Below are 19,037 nucleotides of genomic sequence, written 5' to 3'. Positions count from 1 at the left end.
CAAATTTCGTTGTTGGCGGTTTTCCCAAGAGCGCCACAGACTTGTTTTACAAAATGTTGCAAAAATATATAAGTATATGTATTAGTGCAGACACACCCGCTTTGAAAAGTAACCGACTGAAAGCAAGCGTCGACCCGGAACAACACAGGTCCATCCACCATCTTATCATGACCTCTTACATTGTCCGCCATCTTTGATTGCACGGTTCTATTTAAAATGGCTATCTGAACGCATGATGGCTCGCCGTTCTATTTTTAAATCGGTTCTTATTTCAAATTTAAATGCATTTCAGTGCGTTCCATTTATTAAAACGTTCGACGAACGTTCGAGTGGCGCATGGCTTTTAAAGACCATAAATAATAGAATTAATCGTAGCGTAGGAATGTTATTTTTTAATGCGCTGCATGCTGCATGTGGAATAAAATACAAGCGCGGAATAAAATACAACGCTGCCAACGTGCCATGGAAAGATCCATACTTAATATAAAATTAATCCAAAGAAAGAGGAGCAAAGACATAAGGCAAATAACTGGTGTAATCGACGCATTATCATTTGCGCAAAAATTAAAGTGGAAATGGTGTGGCCATACAGCACGAATGCATAAAGACAGGTGGGCAAAAATAACCACCCTATGGCGGGGCCCTTCGGGGACAAGGAATAGAGGGAAGGCTAAAAAAAAATGGCTCGACGAAATCGTGGCTACAGCCGGGCAAGACTGGTCACAGAAGGCAAAGGACAGGAAAAACTGGCTGAGTCTGGAGGAGGCCTTCACCCGTAGAGGGGTCTCTACAAAATAATAATATATATTTTTTTAACTATTCAAATCATTTTTTTAAACTTTTTATGTACCATGTAGAGAATCAATAAAGGCTTTTTATTTTTTTATTTTATTTATTTATGCTGCATGTGGGACTTTTTAATTAATGTTGAACATAACGGCCAACCGCAATGGCTTTGAAAATAATAGTATCACAAATACAAATGTTACAAAAACATTTTACCACTGAAAATATGACATTTAAATGCTCAGAATTGATATTATTTTCCTACTTTTTGGAAATTTTACAGGAAAAAAAGAAGATTTACATTTTCGGAAAATTATCCTTGTGGAAAATTTCGCAATTTTGGAAGCATTCCCGACGGCACATAAAAGCAGTTCAAATTATACTGTGTATAGTACATTTCGATGCGGAAAGTATGTCATTACTTCACGAGTACCGACACAAGACAGGACGAGTGAATAATGACATTTCCGCACGTGTATCGAACGTCGTTTTTTAATACAGTTGCGAAAAAGTAAGAAAAACAACAAGTATTAAGGAATTCTAAACTTACTTATTTTTAGATTTTTCAGGCAAAGCACTCTCATTTGCAATTGCAGCCTTCTCACAAATGTCTGGCGGTGTTAAATTAATTTAAACTCTGATTCACTCGTTTTATAAGCAAGTTTTTGAAAACTTAAGATTGGAAAACAAAGTCGTTGTAAGTTCGATCTTTCGCAGTGAAAATTTTTGACATTATGAAGAGTCGTTTTTTTTTTAGATTTTATTCGACTATTGAACCCACTTCAATGAAAGTTTTTTTTTTTCAAATGCGTGTTCTATAAGACATAAACAATTGTAAATATAAAACATTGTAATATTATTACCTAAGTATCGTTATTTACGATTATTTATGTATCGTATATTTATAAAAACAATATCGAATGTTGCCTTTGGAAACTTAAAACATGCTTGCAGTTAGAAAAACGCCTCTTCTTTGACAGGCGTTTAGGCAGCTATTCCGTTCCATTCAGACAACTTATTAAGAACGGAATTTTCAATATACAATATTAAAAATAAACGTGTAAGATGAAGAGGTAAGTAATAAAATATGAAATATGTATATTTTACGTATTCTTAAACAGTAGGTTTTTATGTTGATTACGACGTTTAAAGGAAAGTAATATTAACACTCTTCAATAAGTAGTCGTGAATTGGAACAAGTATAAATTTTAAAAAATTGGAAAAGTGGAAAGCACTAGTTCGCGAAAACCAACTTTCCGCACGCTAAACAGCTACGTAAAACGTAAATTAACACTTTTTGAGCAACTGTATTAAAATAGTTATTTACGATACAAGTGCGGAAAAGAGGGAATTCGAATTACCTATTCGCACGTGTATCGTACAACGTTTTACAGTACATATGGCCCTTTAAACTTTTGACATCGCACGAAAATTGCTATTTTACGCACTAGTGCGGGAAAATAGGATCATATGTACTGTAAAAGATTTTTTTTAATTTAATTTATTAAAGTATTTCCACGTCATATTTATTATAACTTACCACTATATAAACAGACAGTTATAAATGCAATTCTTACAAGTATCTACGCGACTATGCGTTTAAGTAACAGATCAAACAGATGCTATAGGTACCTCTCCATTGGTAATCGTTCAATAAAAACAATAGGTACGTACCTACTTTTAGTCCTAACCTCAACATGATACGGGTGTCATCGACCTCTACATGGCTAGTAACCATTTTAGCCTGACCCATCTTGCCTAGTTCTACCTTTTGTATATGTACGTGTAGGCCAATCAAATTAGAGTTTTTCGAAGAATAATTCCCAGCAAGCTGGAAATCGTTTTGGTCCTAAATGCGTGTAATCCGCGTTTGCGCAATCCCAGGAGGCGGAAAATTTGTTTTATTCATGATGAATATTGATATCTGAGGATCCGAAGTTGTAAAAAATTACCACCATTTTGAATTTCTTTATTTTTGGTACCTATGATCATGTTAAAAATCCGAGAACGCCTTTTCACCAGTGTCTGATCCACCAAACCTTGCTGATAGTGCCAAGAGTTATGCACACCTGGGATTGCGCAAACCCGCATTTAAGACCAAATTAAGGTATAAAAACGATTTTCAGCTTGCTGGGAATTAAGTAATTCCTCAAAACGTTTTTTATAGATCTAATTTGATTGGTCTACGCTTCCCAAATATATATATACATGGGAGATAGTGATAACTTATTAGAAACACAATGGTACCTACAATACAACACTAGGAACAGTATAATTCGATCCAAATAATTATCGTGACTATAGTTTGGTTGGGTAACATTTGATGGATGCGTCACGTCACGAAGGCTCAACGAACGCCGGTCGCAGACGTCATAGAAAATGCACGATGTCGTGATGAGTCTACTATGGCTTCGGCCGGCGTAGCTGCGTAGCCTATCATGTAATGTCAGTATTTATGACTACATTCACTCACTACGTATTACTTCGTGTATAACATGGGCAAATAATAAGTCTAATCCAATTTGAAAAAAAAAACATCTGTATTTATTTTCTTCCTTATCATTTTCTACGCTTGAATAAGTAGATCTACTTAAAAAGATTCTGGATTTTAAAACAGATAAACTAGCGGGGATAATGAGAACACTACCTATTAGTTCACATTCGTGAATTATGTAAGTGCGAGAGTAACGCCTTACTTACATGATAGACGGTAAAAGTGCACCATGATATTAGAATTGTGGATTTTTCCTCGCAATCGTCATTACATTAGGTTGATTAAATTTTTATCCACGTTATGCAGTCCACGCCCTGACGTGCAACTTCTACAAATAACGTTTATACAACGTTTCAAACATCGGGGGCCCATTTCTCGAACGATATTAGACTAATATTATTTTATTAGTCCACGAACTGTCAAATCGTATGGGTTAATAAATAAATAATATATAAATAAATAAATTTAATAAATATTATAGGACATTTTTACACAAATTTACTAAGCCCCACGGTAAGCTCAAGAAAGCTTGTGTTGTGGGTACTCGGACAACGATATATATATAATATATAAATACATAAATACATAGAAAACAACCATGACTCAGGAACAAATATCTGTATCATCATACAAATAAATGCCCTTACCAGGATTCGAACCCGGGACCATCGGCTTCATAGGCAGGGTCACTACCCACTAGGCCAGACCGGTCGTCAGGGTTGCCATGAAAACACACTAATAATTTTAGACTAATATCCGAGGCCCATTTCTCGAACGGTATTAGTCTAATATTATTAGTGTGTTGCCATAGCAACCTATACGATTTGACAGTTCGTGGACTAATAATATTAGTCTAATACCGTTCGAGAAATGGGCCCCTGGGGCCTAGTTGTTTTATATTAGTAATTAAGTGCTTCCGGTACCTATCTGATGTTCTCTATTCACTCCGCTTAGTAACAAATTCGCTGAAAGTATCAATTTCAAGTTTAAATAAAGAACAGAACACAAGTTTAAATAAAATACGAAATAGACAACCGAATTCTTAGCGGCCAGTTGCCCCACTTAAAAGTTCATGAAACGAAACGCTTTGTTCGAAAATAGAATCACTTTTCAACCGTTCAACGGAATTCATTCGAATTTTATGTTCTGAAATAGTTTGTTTGTAAAATACCGGCTGTAAAAATTACACAATTCAATTAACATAAATGTTATCTAAATTCTGTAATTGAAAACTGTAATAAAATAATATTATTAATGCCAAATGGACGGCCGTTAAACTTACTGTACCGTTGAAAGAAATGTTAACAATTAATTAAATAAAAGTAGTAACACTGATTCTGTTTATAGTATTCTAATATTACTTAACTATCAATAATTGGCATTGCTGGTTCACGATTCCGATACCAACTGGAATTCAGCATGCGAGACTACGCATCCGGACTATCAGGAGTAGGTATCCAACTTTGACGCCAACTGTAACTTTCTGTAATGGCTCCTCTACACGATGGGCCAACGCCGGCCAGTCCAAGGGACGCAGCCATGCGGTAGAATGAGGTAGCAATATCACTTGCTCCCTCTAACGCATAAATGCGTCCCTTGGAGTGGCCGGCGTTGGCCCATCGTGTAGAGGAGCCATAAGAGATTTCTATTCGTAAAAGTATTAGAGAGTAAAATGTGATTTGCCTAGCTATCACGGCTCATGAGATACAGCCTGGTGACAGACAGGGGTTGTGCACAAATCACGCGAGGTGTTTTCGGCTACTTTTTTACCCCCCCTCCCCCTTGGTGATGTTTGGTGAGGTTTTTGGCTACCCCCCTCCCCCTACACAACCTCACGTGTATTTATTTGAATTTTTTTCATTCGACCTAATTTTAAGATAAATAGTATTGTATATAGAAAATCTTATTTATTTTTCTATTTTCGTTAAATAAACTCGCTATTTTGTAGTGCAGAGTGAAGATTTATTTTTAACGAAACCGAGAAAAAGTATCAAGGTACTCATGTGGTAGGTTTTTTTTTCTTAGTTTCGTTCACTGTAGAAAAATACACGCGAGGTTTCCTTATACCCCCCTCCCCCAACGTGATCTATCGTGATTTTTTCGTGCCCCCCTCCCCCTACCGAACCTCGCGTGATTTGTGCACAAGCCCACAGACGGACAGAGGAGTAATAGGGTCCCGTTTTCAACTCTACCCTTCCGGTACGGAACCCTAAAAATGAAGTTCTGTGAACGACTTGCACACAAACAATGCATCTACATTCAAATGTTCATCCGTCACATCGTCACTTACTAAAAAACTGTGCTATAAAAAAGTTAACAACGCAATTGAGTGTGATTTCCTCTTCCCATTATTTCCCTCTAACCGCTTTTCCCCGACGTTTCTAGCATAAACACAGGATATAGGTCATCGCCGTCGCGCGTCGAAACGACCTGTTTATTTTTACTTTTTATTACCTTTCAATTTTCAACCTGAAACAAATAAGTACCTATTTATAACTCAAACCAGGCGTGCTGGAACGATAATAAATAATCAATTAGGTAATCATTACACATTTCTCGAAAGGTACAGTACAAATCTTTCCTTTTTTGAATTGATTTCAATATGCATTTAAAAAAAAGAACATCTCTCCGTTACTGATATAATTAAATTACCTAACATATTTCCGACGTTAACATATTATTATTTCGCGGTGTTTCCGGACCGACACGACCTTCAAACCTTCAAGAATAGTACTCCCATAATAAAGGCCGGCAACGCACTTGAAGCTCCTCTATAGTGTTGCAAACATGTTGCAAGTGTCCATGGCCACGGTGATTGCTTACATAAAAAAATCTTACCAATAGGTGGTACCATTTTTTCTTTGGATACTGGAAACTCCACGTTTCTCCAGCCCTTGCGTTTCGGGCTATATAGGTCAGGCCGGCAACGACCTACTTACCGGCGCCGTATTTCTGGCCGCTTCCCGCTTGCCCAACCGATGAATAAACTATTGAAGAATTACGATATACTTGCCCATTTTGACCACACAGAGTACAGACTTGACTTTGTACAGACCAGGTCTAAAATATCGACACGGACAAGCGCCAAAACATGTATACACGACCTTATTGCGTAGACATTAACGTAGTGTACCTAATAGATATTAAATTTTGGCCCTTTATCCGTATCGATATTTTAGACCTTGATTGTACTAAAACTACCTAAAGTGAAATCAAAATTCGAAGGCACAGTCCGCACAGTACAGTCTGACAAAAAAGAGTAGAAATGAAAAAGTGGCAATACTGTAGTGTCGTCCCGTTTTCTTTATTAGATTAATTTGAAATGGACGACACTTAAGTGCCACTTTTTAATTTCTACTCTTTTTTGTCAGACTAAGTACCTACACAGATGTACGCTATATTGTTGGCACTATATGAACAAATATTTTATATTTTCTAGTTGGTCTTCGGTAAAGGAAAACATCGTGAGGAAACCTGCGAATATCTAAAGTAGGATCTTATTAGTTACGGTTACGAAGCTTTCGCTCACATGCTTTTGCTTAAATTTACCAAAGAAGCTAGTATACCTATACCTATTAAGTAAATTAGTGCTAGCACTGGCCCAAAGGAACTCAACCGTGACTTTATGCCTAATTGCCTTCGTTAATCATACACACGAACCCGCAATGATAATGTTCGCAGTTTAAGTACCTACCCGCTTCATTTATCTGAGTCTGAGGCATTCTATAACATTTAGGCTAGGTAGTTGCAGTGGGGAGACACTCCTGACTTCGGGCAAACTCGGCTCCGTTCGGCTCAGCATTGCTCCGAGCAATTATTAAGGTTGACGGTTGACCCAACTTGACGTCCCTTTGCGTGTACTACCACAGCTAAGATAATTACTTGAATTTTGACAACCCTAAATAGTCGAAAGGGATAGTGCCATAAGTTAGATAGGGATATCATGATTCGACCCTGAATCGCTGTCAAACTTCGGTTTTGTAGGATGTGTCCTTTCTGTACGGTAGTACTATTACTTATTGTGTGGTAGTTGGTAGGCCTCGTCGGAGCTTGCCTTTTCAAAGTTTGGTGAAGTATGTCTTAAACGAAAATTAAATTTTCAAGGTGCTGTAACATTACTTTTCCTAATTCTGTCAGGTGCATTAGGGATTACATTCATTCATTTCTTTATTGATAAAATATTACATTTTACATGTCAATTAAGTATTTACATTTTAATATTATAGTATATAAAGATAATTACATTTTACATTTCAATATTTTAACATAATTCTTATATTTAATTAGGTACTTTTCGGTAGTTTTGACTTAGGTCATTTGAAATGTTTATTTTGGGTCAGCAATAGCTGTCGACGAATTCATCAATATTATAACAAGCGAGGTTGGTTAATAATATTTTAAGTTTGTTTGCAAACAATCTACCGCACTGTACTTCCGTTATTTCTAGCGTTGTATATTTTGCCCCCCATGACACCGAAAGACTTCCGTGATTTTCGTGATTCGAAAGGGGGATAGTTTTGAAAATGGCAAAATATCTACTAAAACCAGAAGCTTCATACTTTAGCAATAGTTACGCTACTGCAACGCTTACCAAGGCATCTTGCGTACAAACAGTAACACTCCTAACTGTATATCGGTGGACCTTTATTACAAAAAGCATAAGGTCCGTCGATGTACAGTTAACGATGGTACTGTTGCCAAAATAGAAAGTGCTTCAAGTGGTAGATGATCCATGCCATTTTCAAAATCACCCCGCTTTCGAAGTTACCTCAATGTACCTAACTTACATTAGTCGCTATACTGCGTGTACAACTTATGCTGCGCCGCGGCTGCGCACGCGCCGATCCTAGCGCCATTATAGTGAAAGCGAGAAAGCTAGCTCGTCTAAGGGCACCGTCTAATGATAAATCGTTTTTGGTTTCATTTCTTTGTCTGCTACATTTCTTATAGAGTCCGTCTAACCTACACTTGCAGTCTTTGCACCGACTCGAACAGAACAAAGTGAGGGAGTGGGGTGTGTTATAAACGTAATATTTTCATAGAAATTTGACATTAATGATGATGTTGCCACACTGTCATTGCAATTAGCAAGTCTATTTACTCATACAATACTTGTAGAATTCTTAAGTTGTAGAATTAAACGTCATGATATCAACGTGAATCGGTCCTCAGCAGTCAGCAGCTCAGCACTGAATGTCCATTCTGAATTCCATTTAGCAAAACTCTTTCCACGTTTCACTAGACATTAGACAAGGCCTTTGAAAAAGTAAAAGCTGGTTAATGAGCTAGTCCTAATGAGTCTCAAAGACGTAGTTTAATAGTTGGCAACCACAATAGCGTCTCGGAAACGTCACTTAGGCACGTCACGCTTTCGTCTGGATAGCGTGGTTGTGTGCAAAAAATTTATAATGATGACCGACACAAAAAAGACGAGCATTTATGGTAAAAATAATTTCTGACCTTGTTAAGTGCTCGTATAATAATTAGGCTTGTTTCTAAGCGTATAATGATCGAACCAAATTTATCATGCATCATATACTAAGTATAGCGCACTCTAGTCACTTTCTAGCGTGTGGTGTCAGAAAGAACATATCCTGATTATTCAGCGACCGGGTTTATTTTGACATTCCTTTTTGTTCCCTATTCACTACCAAAGTCCTGTTGTTTTCAGGAAATATCTGACTCATTCGTGAATTTTTGGATCTGTGTAAATGTAACCTTGTGTAAATATAGGAAATAAAAGATTAGCCTTAGTAGTTTCTTAATTCAAAATCATTACGAATAAATACTTAGCCTCTTAGGTAACAGAAGGTTTTTCGAAATCTAAACAGTGAGCTGATCATGTAACCATAGAAAACATACAATTATCAACAATTTCTTCGGCATAGTCGATCCACATTCAACCACATCCGTAGGGTTTGTTTTGATCTGAGCAATGGGCATCCGTTTGCGGTCGATCGTTTATGGTTATGGTTCAGTGATACCTTTGTCATTAGCATCGAATATCCCCCAGGGTAGACCACCCAAGTGCTTTATTATATTCGAAAACATTTAATCTTAATTCGAAAACCGACTACACCGGGACTTGGCTAAACAATGATGTCTTTTGCGTTGGGTTTTTCGTCATATATTATGTTGCGTTAACGGTACGCCAATATCTTGAGCAGCGACGTCATTCACGTGATTGATCCTTTGTTCCTTTATGCGTTGCAAATAGTAGGTTATAGTATAGGTACCCACTAAAATTTGTTTATATATACCAGGTACTAAAAATAAATGACAGTTCGGTAGCCCCAATTTGTCCGCCCGATCAGTCACTTTAGTACAAAATTGGTATAAAAACGACATTTAAAGGCAGAGTCACAAACCTTGAAAGAATTAAAAACGTCTGCTTAATCTGTTACAAAAAATGAGAATTTGTTATTGTTTTTCAGGAGCCAGGAAGGTGACGAAGGCGAGAAAGGTGATTCTGTGGCCAGAGTTCCCCCGCACTGTCATATCACTATCAAATGTACTAGAGAGGTCAGTCTTGTCAGTCTTTGCCTTGCTTTGCACGAAATATTATTTCATATTTTGATACCAATCGCTTTTCGGTGAAGGAAAATACCTTGAAAACCGTAGGCTTATCTTAGTAGGTATCAGATTGAAGTCGGTTCCGTATAAACTTGTATCTGCTCCAATTGTGAATAGGTTGTTTTATAGTAAAAACGTCAATAGTGTCAATTATTTAAATACAATGTGCATGGTTTAATTTTAAAAGGGGCCGCTTCACAAGATCCTATAATGTCATGAGTTTAAAAACAACGTGTTGTTCCATATCTAATAAATTGGCGAATCGGAACACTTGTTTCAATACTTTCAATAGTTACATATCAAATTGGATTATTTGAACTGAAGCCGAAAGTCGGCGTGTGAAGTGGGTCAACATTTTAATTTTTATGAATTCAATTTCACATTATTCAATTTTTCTGACACAAAATGGATATTTAGGGCGGTTGTAATTGCAATGTGCACAATTGACGAATTCGTAACTGAGAAAAATCTCTATTCGTTATCCCACAGATCGCAGGTTTCAACGGCCTCTCAGAAGCCGTCCGCCGCCTGGACTTCTCTTCAGCTGTCCGCGACGTCCGTCGGTTCAATTATATCTGCGCGTTACTAGAACTGTTGCTCTGCGGTCAGCGCCTGACGCATTTACCTGGCGCGGCGCAGAAGTTATTACTTTCTATGCTGGAACAACTTGCGGACCAAGGTAAGAGCTCCTCAGGTCATCCATGCAAATACATAAATGAACGTTCACCGATCGACAAAAATTAAAACCCTCCACTAACAATAAGTAATATGTATATAGAGTAGTAGTTAACGTACGAACATTTAAAAAGCCTACATACCTAGGTCATGATACCTAGGCCAAACTCGCAGCACTGTTCAGGAATCCTAGGTTTCTGCTCTGCACCATAATTCGGGACGGGATAGTAGGTACGTTTTTTTAATGGTAGATAACATCAAGGGCAATAAAGTTGGCTCACCTAACATCCTGCATTTCAGTGGCCACATCGAAGCAGAACCTGAACGCCCTCCGCGCGCTGCTGGGGGCGCTGGGCGCGCTGCGCGAGGCGGAGCGGCGCGCCTGCTGGGGGCGGCCGCTCGGCTCGCGCGCGCTGTGGGGGCACCACGACCACGCCATCGCCCGGATACACCACATCGCCGACGGCATCCGGATACAGGAGGTCGGTCACTTTGTTCTCACTCATCGAGGTCGATGTACTTACTCGTAATGCCCTTATTCGTATTGTCTCCGAATATTTCTATCAATATCCATACACTTACACGTACACTTGCATATACGTACACTTGACAGATTCCACCTTAAATTCCTCCGAGATATTATGAATATCAAATGGACGGACCGGGTCAGAAACACAAACGTCCTGAGGCGCGCAAATGTCGGAGGCATTGAGGTGTATCTGATGAGGCGGCAGCTGCGGTGGTGTGGGCACGTATCTCGGATGTCAGAAGACAGAGTGGCGAAGCGTATCTTCTTTTCAGAACTCCAGAATGGTAAGCGTAAAAGCGGTGGCCAGTACTTACGATATAAGGATGTTCTGAGAAGACATATGAAGAGATGCCAACTAGAGCCCTCTGACTGGGAGCGGAAGGCAGCGCAACGGCCCGAATGGCGGCGCCTCATTAATGATAGAGTTAACATTTTTGAGACGGAACGCCGCAGTGAGCTCGACAAAAAACGTGATGAGCTTAAGGCTCGACCGCCAACCTCAATTTCCTACAACTATGTAGGTGGTGTGCTGACGTGCCCAAAATGCGCTCGAGTATTTAGCAAGAATATAGGGTACGTGAGCCACCTAAGAGCGCATCAGAGAGTGGATCAGCTACACTCTAATAACACGAGCTAAAAATTGCCTAGTCCAGAGCACACAGTCGCTGGGGCCGAAATCGGTCAGGAGAGCATCATCATCAATATCCATCCATCGACACGTTGAAGAGGTTGGTATAGCTAACAGCATCCCGATACAGGTTAGTAACACACAATACAAATACTCTTGTCGGACATCATGGTCGTACAACAGCCCTTCGTATTGTCTTTGACTATCTCTCACCACCCACATCCTCGTTTAACGGCCCTTCGTATTTATTCCGGCTATCGCACCATCTATCCACCGTCAACTTGAATAGGTTGGTAACACTTGGGATATGTGAGAGTGTATGTTGTCGACAAAATATTTTTTTATTTATGATGGAACAACTGAGCCTAATAGTATCATAAAACTGCCTCGCCGGTCGCCGGTTATTATATTCCACACCATACGTAGGGCAAACAAAAATTACAACATTTCGGATTGCGAATCGTTTTTGATGCATCCGCTAAAATTGCCTTAGAATTTCCAGGTACATAAAACAATTAATATTACCAATTTAATACCACATCAAAGGAGAGACTGAACATACCACATTGCATTGCAAATACATTCATCGAAAAACTCCGTTGTAGAGCACACGACGATGTGTCTTATGCACTACAGTTAGCAGTTATGTGTTTTATTTCAATTCTCTTTAACTTGTAACATATACAAAGTGGAATAATGACTAATGTATATTATTTGTCTCATTCCAGCCGGGACCAGAGGTAGTGCCTAAGCTTCACGATTTACCCGAGGAGTGCATCAGGGAGATACTACTAAGGATAGCGGATCACAGGGATTTAGATGTAAGTCTCAACAAATGTTACTCATTTTCTTGATGCTATTGTTGCTTACTTACCAAGCATATACGCCAAGAAAAATCTAGTTCCTCATTTCCATCAAAAATGAGGTTATACAGCGTCCTTCATTAAACAGGGTGGGGTAAAGCTTAGCCAACGTGCCATGACTTAACTTTTTTTAAATTATTTATAAGGAAACAATTCATTATCATTAAGAACTGCTATGTCTTTATATCTAAATTTCTCAACCATGATTTCTAGGCGGCGTCATCAGCATGGAACGTGATGGCCTCCGTATGCTCAGAGCAACGCACTTGGCGTGAACTGGTTGCATTCCACTTCACGCGTCCTCAGATCGAGACTGTCACCAAGGACAAGGAGGATGTTGACTGGAAGAGTGTGTTCCATCAGCTCAGGAAGTAAGTCTACCCCTAATATCTTCATAATTCCCAATACCTTGGAAAAAAAACAACCTTCCTTCTTTCTCGCGTTATCCCGGCATATTTACCACGGCTCCTAGGAGCCTGGGGTCCGCTTGACAACTAATCCCAAGAAATGACGTAGACACTACTTTTTAAAAAAGCGACTGCCATCTGACCTTTCAACCCAGAGGGGAAACTAGACCTTATTGGGATTAGTAGACTAGACAATGTAATATACCGTTTGTTTTCAGATTGTATGGATTGCGGCAAGACGCGCAGTACGCGGAGACATTGTCGCTGTGTCGCCACTGCAAGTGCCTGTTTTGGCGCTCGCTGGGGCATCCATGCATTGCCGATCAGGTTAGAATGTAGATTAAATCTTAAATTATAGAAGAAATGTAACTAATCCACATATTATTATAATCTCAGAATGTGGTAATTTTATACACATGTTGGATGAAACTGAATTGTAATTATTTCCAGTGTCCGGAGTACCGCGAGCGCCTCCGCTCGGCGGGCGGGCCGCTGCCGCCGCACCCCGTGCCGCCCGCCGCCTTCCTCAAGTTCTTCTCGCTCTGAACACGTGCAGCTCCGCGTCTATTACACGCGTGCCACGACCTGTTACCATGGTAACGTACCGTGTCTCCTTTGTTCGAGTCACTCTACTGTAGCTAAAGTACTTTAGGCCCCGAACGTCTGAGTCGATGTACTGTAACTATTTTACTTTCGACGCCGAGCCGCCCGGCCGGTTTATTGTGAGTGCTTTACTTGTAGTACCGAGAGGAGTCGGTTACTTACTATAACTATTGTAAGTATTCTTGGGACTGGACGTCCGAGTCTATTATGTCACCGAACGTCTGAGCCGGTCTACTGTAGCTACTATACTTATGGCAGCAGGCAACCTAGTCGGTCCACTGTATGTCCTATATTTATATCATTGGATGATCAAAATTACTGCTTTTATGACATCGATTGTCCTCGCCAACAGATAGGTACAGATTCGTCGCCACAGTTGGACACAAAATCAATACTATAGCTACTTGCAGAGCTGTTCCGTCAATTTACTGCAGCTATTTTACTTGTGACTTGTGACTCATACTAAGTCCAATTTTTCGAATCTTATTAATAATTATTTTTACAAAAAAAATGGACTAAACGAATTAATATGTCGGAATCAATATTCCCTCTATAGGGACGCAAACCTTAATAATATATATTTTTCCATCCTAAAATATGTGAAATATACAGGGTGAAATTTAAATCACTGGCCATATTCATTCCAGGCACTAGGTTACACTTAAGGAATCTATTTAGCGAAAAAAAAGAGTACATTTTTTTTAAATTTTAATTTTTCAAATTTTAAATACTTTCCACGAGTCGTGGTCACCCTATTACCACAAATGTAAACAAACCTAATAGTAGGTTTTAACAACAACATCAGCAAAACCCTTATCTGACCTTCACTAAACCTTATAATCGTTGCAATAGGGTCCACCTAGTTAGTGTTGGCGATGGTAGGCAGGTTTATCAATTTCGAGGGTAGTCTAAACCATTCCGCGCTAGCGGTAAACATAACGGTTAGCATAAATGATTAGTCACTCGCCAACCTTAAAATAATAATCGCGCGCGTACTAAGGTTTAAAAAAATGTTTTCGAACCGGGAATATTAGGAAATGGTACGGTGTTATTTATTAAGTGGTGAGTGTTTACGTGGTGCACAAAGATTATACGAAATGGAATCAGTTCCACGCCTTCGCAGACAAGGATTGAATCCAAGAGTACCATCTCGTGGGACTTTCGTTAATTGCGTCGACTTTTAATCAAATGTAAGTACATAAGATGATTCAATTTTTTAAATACGCCTGAATGCAAAGATTCCTGACCTAGTTTTTACTCATTGTTTTTAAGCCACAGACGTTTTGTTAATAATCATTAGTCAGAAATAATATTTTAGATTAAAAATGGGTTGCCTTTGCATTTTGACGGATCTAAGCCCGTTAAAGTATGAAGGAAAAATTAGCAACTTATGTAGGTAAGCGTCTTATCTCGCTGCAATAGGGTTCATAATTGGTGACGCTATTGCAAACAGCGGGAGGGGCGGGGTGTCAATGACCTTAACTGATAAGAGAGAAGCGGGTGTAGTGGGTAGTTGTCGGTTCACCATAACGTACGAGGTTTTTAGGACAACTTGATGATGAGTTATTTCGAAAAAAATGTACTGAGCGGTATTAAAAGAAAAAACACGTGTTTAATATTTTTTCGAGTTCTTTCGGGTGTTTCAATTTGGCCAGTGAATTAAATTTCACCCTGTATACACAATTGTGCTGATCTTAATACAATATTAAGATGTAGATCATCAACAATATTTAAGTCTATGTACAATACATAAATTATGTGAAGTAATTATGTACTATATATGACTAATAAGCAGATAAAATGAAATGTACAATGTCACACGAGAATTCCTTATGACATTAGCAACATCCATTATTAGTTGCTTAATACGATTTAAACCTTGTTTTTATATCCCAGGTATTTTTTTTAATAATATATAGGATGCAAACGAGCTGACTGATAGTAAGCAATTACCGTTGCCCATGGACACCCGCAACACCAGAGGGGTTGCAAGTGCGTTGCCGGCCTTTAAGAAAAGTTTGAAGGTCGTATCGGTCCATAAAATACCGCGGGCGACAGTTCATTCATATTAGTATACATATAGGATATAAAAACACGGTATAGTCATAATCCAGTATATGAACTCACTATAATAACGATTCCAAATATCGAAAAGCGACTGATAAACGATCTCGGGCTTATTTAAGGCCTACACACACTTTACATCACTAAAATTTAAGTGTACGTTCAGAAGCAGCTAAGCGGATGAGGTGTCCAAAATTATGTAAAAACTACTTGTTAAGAGAATGAGAGTGCATATCATTTTGAACACATCGCCCGTTTAGTTATTTCTGCTGCTAGCGTCTTAACCCTTTAACCGTCAATGACGTGAACTAGCGCGCGGCTACAGCCCAATATCAACCTTCGTGCATTACGATAAGGAACACGATGACGCGCCGCACACGATAGGCGTCGCGTTCAAAGGGTTACACGTAGATAAATCCGGCAATAAATGTATCCAAGCGAAAAAAAATCAGGTATTCAAAATGTGTTCCATTTTAAAATTTATCGTTAAGTTTTAAATTAATACTAAATTTATGGTCTAAGGATGGGACATTTCAGTAACGTGTAGTTATCGATAAAATTAGTTACTAAATTTAAATTCTTTACTGTAATGTTGCAAATATGAAATGTATTGAGCTTGTTATTGTCTAATTATAATGTGATACTACAGGTCTTGTGACGAGTTTCTCAGGTGTATCTATTGGAAAAGCAAAAAAAAAACTGTTGTAACAATCTGTCTAAGAAGATACCCGTTTTTTAATTTTTGTCACAAACAAGGCAAATAAATTAATGTATTATAACTCAAGCTGTCAAAAAGGTATATGATACATAATATACATAGGCCTCATTTAGACATCAAAAGGAGTTAATTGTTAATTTATGTGGTTGCTACTAAATTAAAGTCCAGTGAATTCTAACAAAACCATTGCGCTGCCAATATATTAAATGTAATAATCTAAGTAACCAGCTTTTAGATAGCAGTCAAGTAATGATTTTGTCCTTCCAATTCGTCCAATAGTGTCACTACATTTATTTTTCTACGAAAATACTTTATTTAAAAAACTGCATATAAACCAACGCAATGAAAATGGACAAACATATTACAAAAACACAGAAAACCTGTACTAAATTAACACTTTTCGCGAAGACAGGTTATGTCTAATAACTAACCATGTCTATAGTGTATATAGCTATCGAATTAATCGATATCGATCTTTTATTTTATCGACTAATCTAAATGTAGACCACAACACTACGCTTGATTGAGTGAATAAAATTTGATTATTTAAGTTATTCACCATTTTATTGTTTTTGCATACACTAATGCTTGTTTTAAGAACTTAATGTGATATCACCAAATTTTTTTGTTACTTATATCGGAAGTTTGTGTTTTGTTATATTTATATTATGTTTATTTATAAGCGAAGCAGCTTGGCAAATTTAATAATTGTGCGTAATATTCGGTTCCTTTTGTTAGTTAAATATGATAATTTACAGTATATCTGTGTCTTATGTATGGAACATAAAAGTATTAAAACGTAGGATATGTTACATAAGGTGCATTCTGTTTTGTGATACCATAAAATATGGATATGTATAGTCTGGACAGCAAATTGACGTTATATTCTCATCTCTTTCTCTCTCGTGGTTGTTCAAAAGCTATGAAAGAGATAGGTGTATTGTATATCATTGAGTATAGGTACTTTATAAAATAAGGACGTTAAATACGTAGACTTTCGTACATTGTCTATGATGCCGGCGCGCGGCGGTCAACGCCACTGTGCGAGCGGTACAGCAGTATAATAATGCAGGTGCGATAGAGATAGGAACAGGCGGCTTAATTAACAAAATTCTTTGTACTTAGCGTCCATACTTTACTGTCACGATTGGTTGACCAAATTATAGGTAAATATATGGATGATGCCAGAATATTTTTGAAAGAAATCTGTCTGTGCGATATATCCAATTTGCTGGTAACATAATATATCACAACTAGTTTTTAACTTTTTAGAACTCGCTGAACTAACGCATCTAGGTTAGATAAATCAATATTTTGTTACATAATCCTATGAAATGCATTGTAAAATAAGGACATTGTAATTTTTTCCCAATTCTATACTAAAGTGCGTCCGCTGAATAAGAAAACTTTTGTATATTGACCTGTGCGAGCGCGCAATACAAATTGTGCGTGTGCGACAGAGACAAGCATTGTAATGTCAATTTACGCTATTATTCCTGTTCAGAAGTGGACTTTTTGAGCGATTTAGGTCCATTTTAAACAAGCGATTAAACTTTTTATGACAAACAAGTTATAATAGTGTAAAAACCTAAAGCATTAATTTAAACTTAAGTCGCTTTTACTCTAAAGTACAGGAATGAATGACAGACATAGAATTTTGGGGGCAAAATTCCGATCTCTAGTACATACCTACGTGAGAAAACATCGATATCGATAATTGAGTTTATCGATATAGCAACTCCCTACCCGGTTACTAAATTTGCCCCTCAAACTTCGATGTTTGTCAATGTACTAAATTTATTTAGGCCTAAATGTTTGTTGATCTGTCTGTCCGTCGAGATATCAGAACTCATCTAAAACTTAAGTCTGAGGTACACTTTTAGAGTACCGCGTAGAGTAGCTGTTGATATTGTGATATGTAAGGATAAAATTATTAGTTTTAAGGCGGTCTTCACATTGGAAGCCACGTCGCTTCGGTGTGTGAGCGAGGCATCGCCATATATGTATAGCGTTGTCTCGTTTACACGCCGGAGCGACGGAGGCATCGGTGTGATGACATTAGTCCCATTACTAACAACTAAATATTCACTGATTGTACTAGATGTGTAAAGTCTAAGAAAAATTAATGTTTTGAATTTGACAGCTAATGTAGAGACGGTTTCGTACATTATGCGGTACCGGAGGGCCTACCGCGAAACACGTTCGACGTGTCGCCTCTCTGTCGCACTTGTAAATTCATACGTAAGTGTGACAGGGAGGCAACACGTCTAACGTGGTTCGCGGTAGGCTCTTTGTTGTCAAACGTTTGACAATTTAATTACCACAAAACATGCACCATCTTCAGCTGTCAAACTTGACGGCACGGTTTTTTCTTAGCCCTTTCACCTATATAGGCGCGTCACATGAAAAAAAAAACAGAAACTCAGCACCGGTATCTATGGTTACGGAATCATTTTAATTTATTTTGTGACCATAGACAATCCGGTGCTGAAGTTCTGACAATTTCAGCCCATATGTGACGTTCCACGGGAAAAGGTACCTTATGAGGGTTTCTAGTTTCGGAGATATGAAATGTTTTGTAAAGAGGTGAAAAAATGCTCAATTTTTTTTTATTGTGTGATCTGAAACCTTAATGCGTAACGTTTGTTTACCTGTTTTTATTTTTGTTATAAGTTAGTTATAAGCCTAGTAATGTCG

The 19,037-nt window shown here is 38.1% G+C and overlaps 1 protein-coding gene across 1 annotated transcript in view; it reads left to right on the top strand.

The window, feature by feature from the left end:
- Positions 1–14,161, top strand: part of LOC134795313 (F-box only protein 32) — a 38,908-nt gene extending 24,747 nt beyond the window's left edge. Inside the window, exons 3-9 of the mRNA XM_063767131.1 lie at positions 9,715–9,802; positions 10,343–10,532; positions 10,829–11,010; positions 12,414–12,506; positions 12,762–12,919; positions 13,174–13,282; positions 13,406–14,161. Coding sequence (XP_063623201.1) covers positions 9,715–9,802; positions 10,343–10,532; positions 10,829–11,010; positions 12,414–12,506; positions 12,762–12,919; positions 13,174–13,282; positions 13,406–13,501 — 916 coding nt within the window. The 3' untranslated portion in view covers positions 13,502–14,161. The remainder of the gene's footprint in view (positions 1–9,714; positions 9,803–10,342; positions 10,533–10,828; positions 11,011–12,413; positions 12,507–12,761; positions 12,920–13,173; positions 13,283–13,405) is intronic.
- Positions 14,162–19,037: the final 4,876 nt, after the last annotated feature.

Source organism: Cydia splendana, chromosome 12 (genome assembly GCF_910591565.1).
Source record: "Cydia splendana chromosome 12, ilCydSple1.2, whole genome shotgun sequence".
Lineage (NCBI taxonomy): Eukaryota > Metazoa > Arthropoda > Insecta > Lepidoptera > Tortricidae > Cydia > Cydia splendana.
Note: the sequence above shows the minus strand (reverse complement) of the source record. Positions and strands in the feature narration are given on the sequence as shown.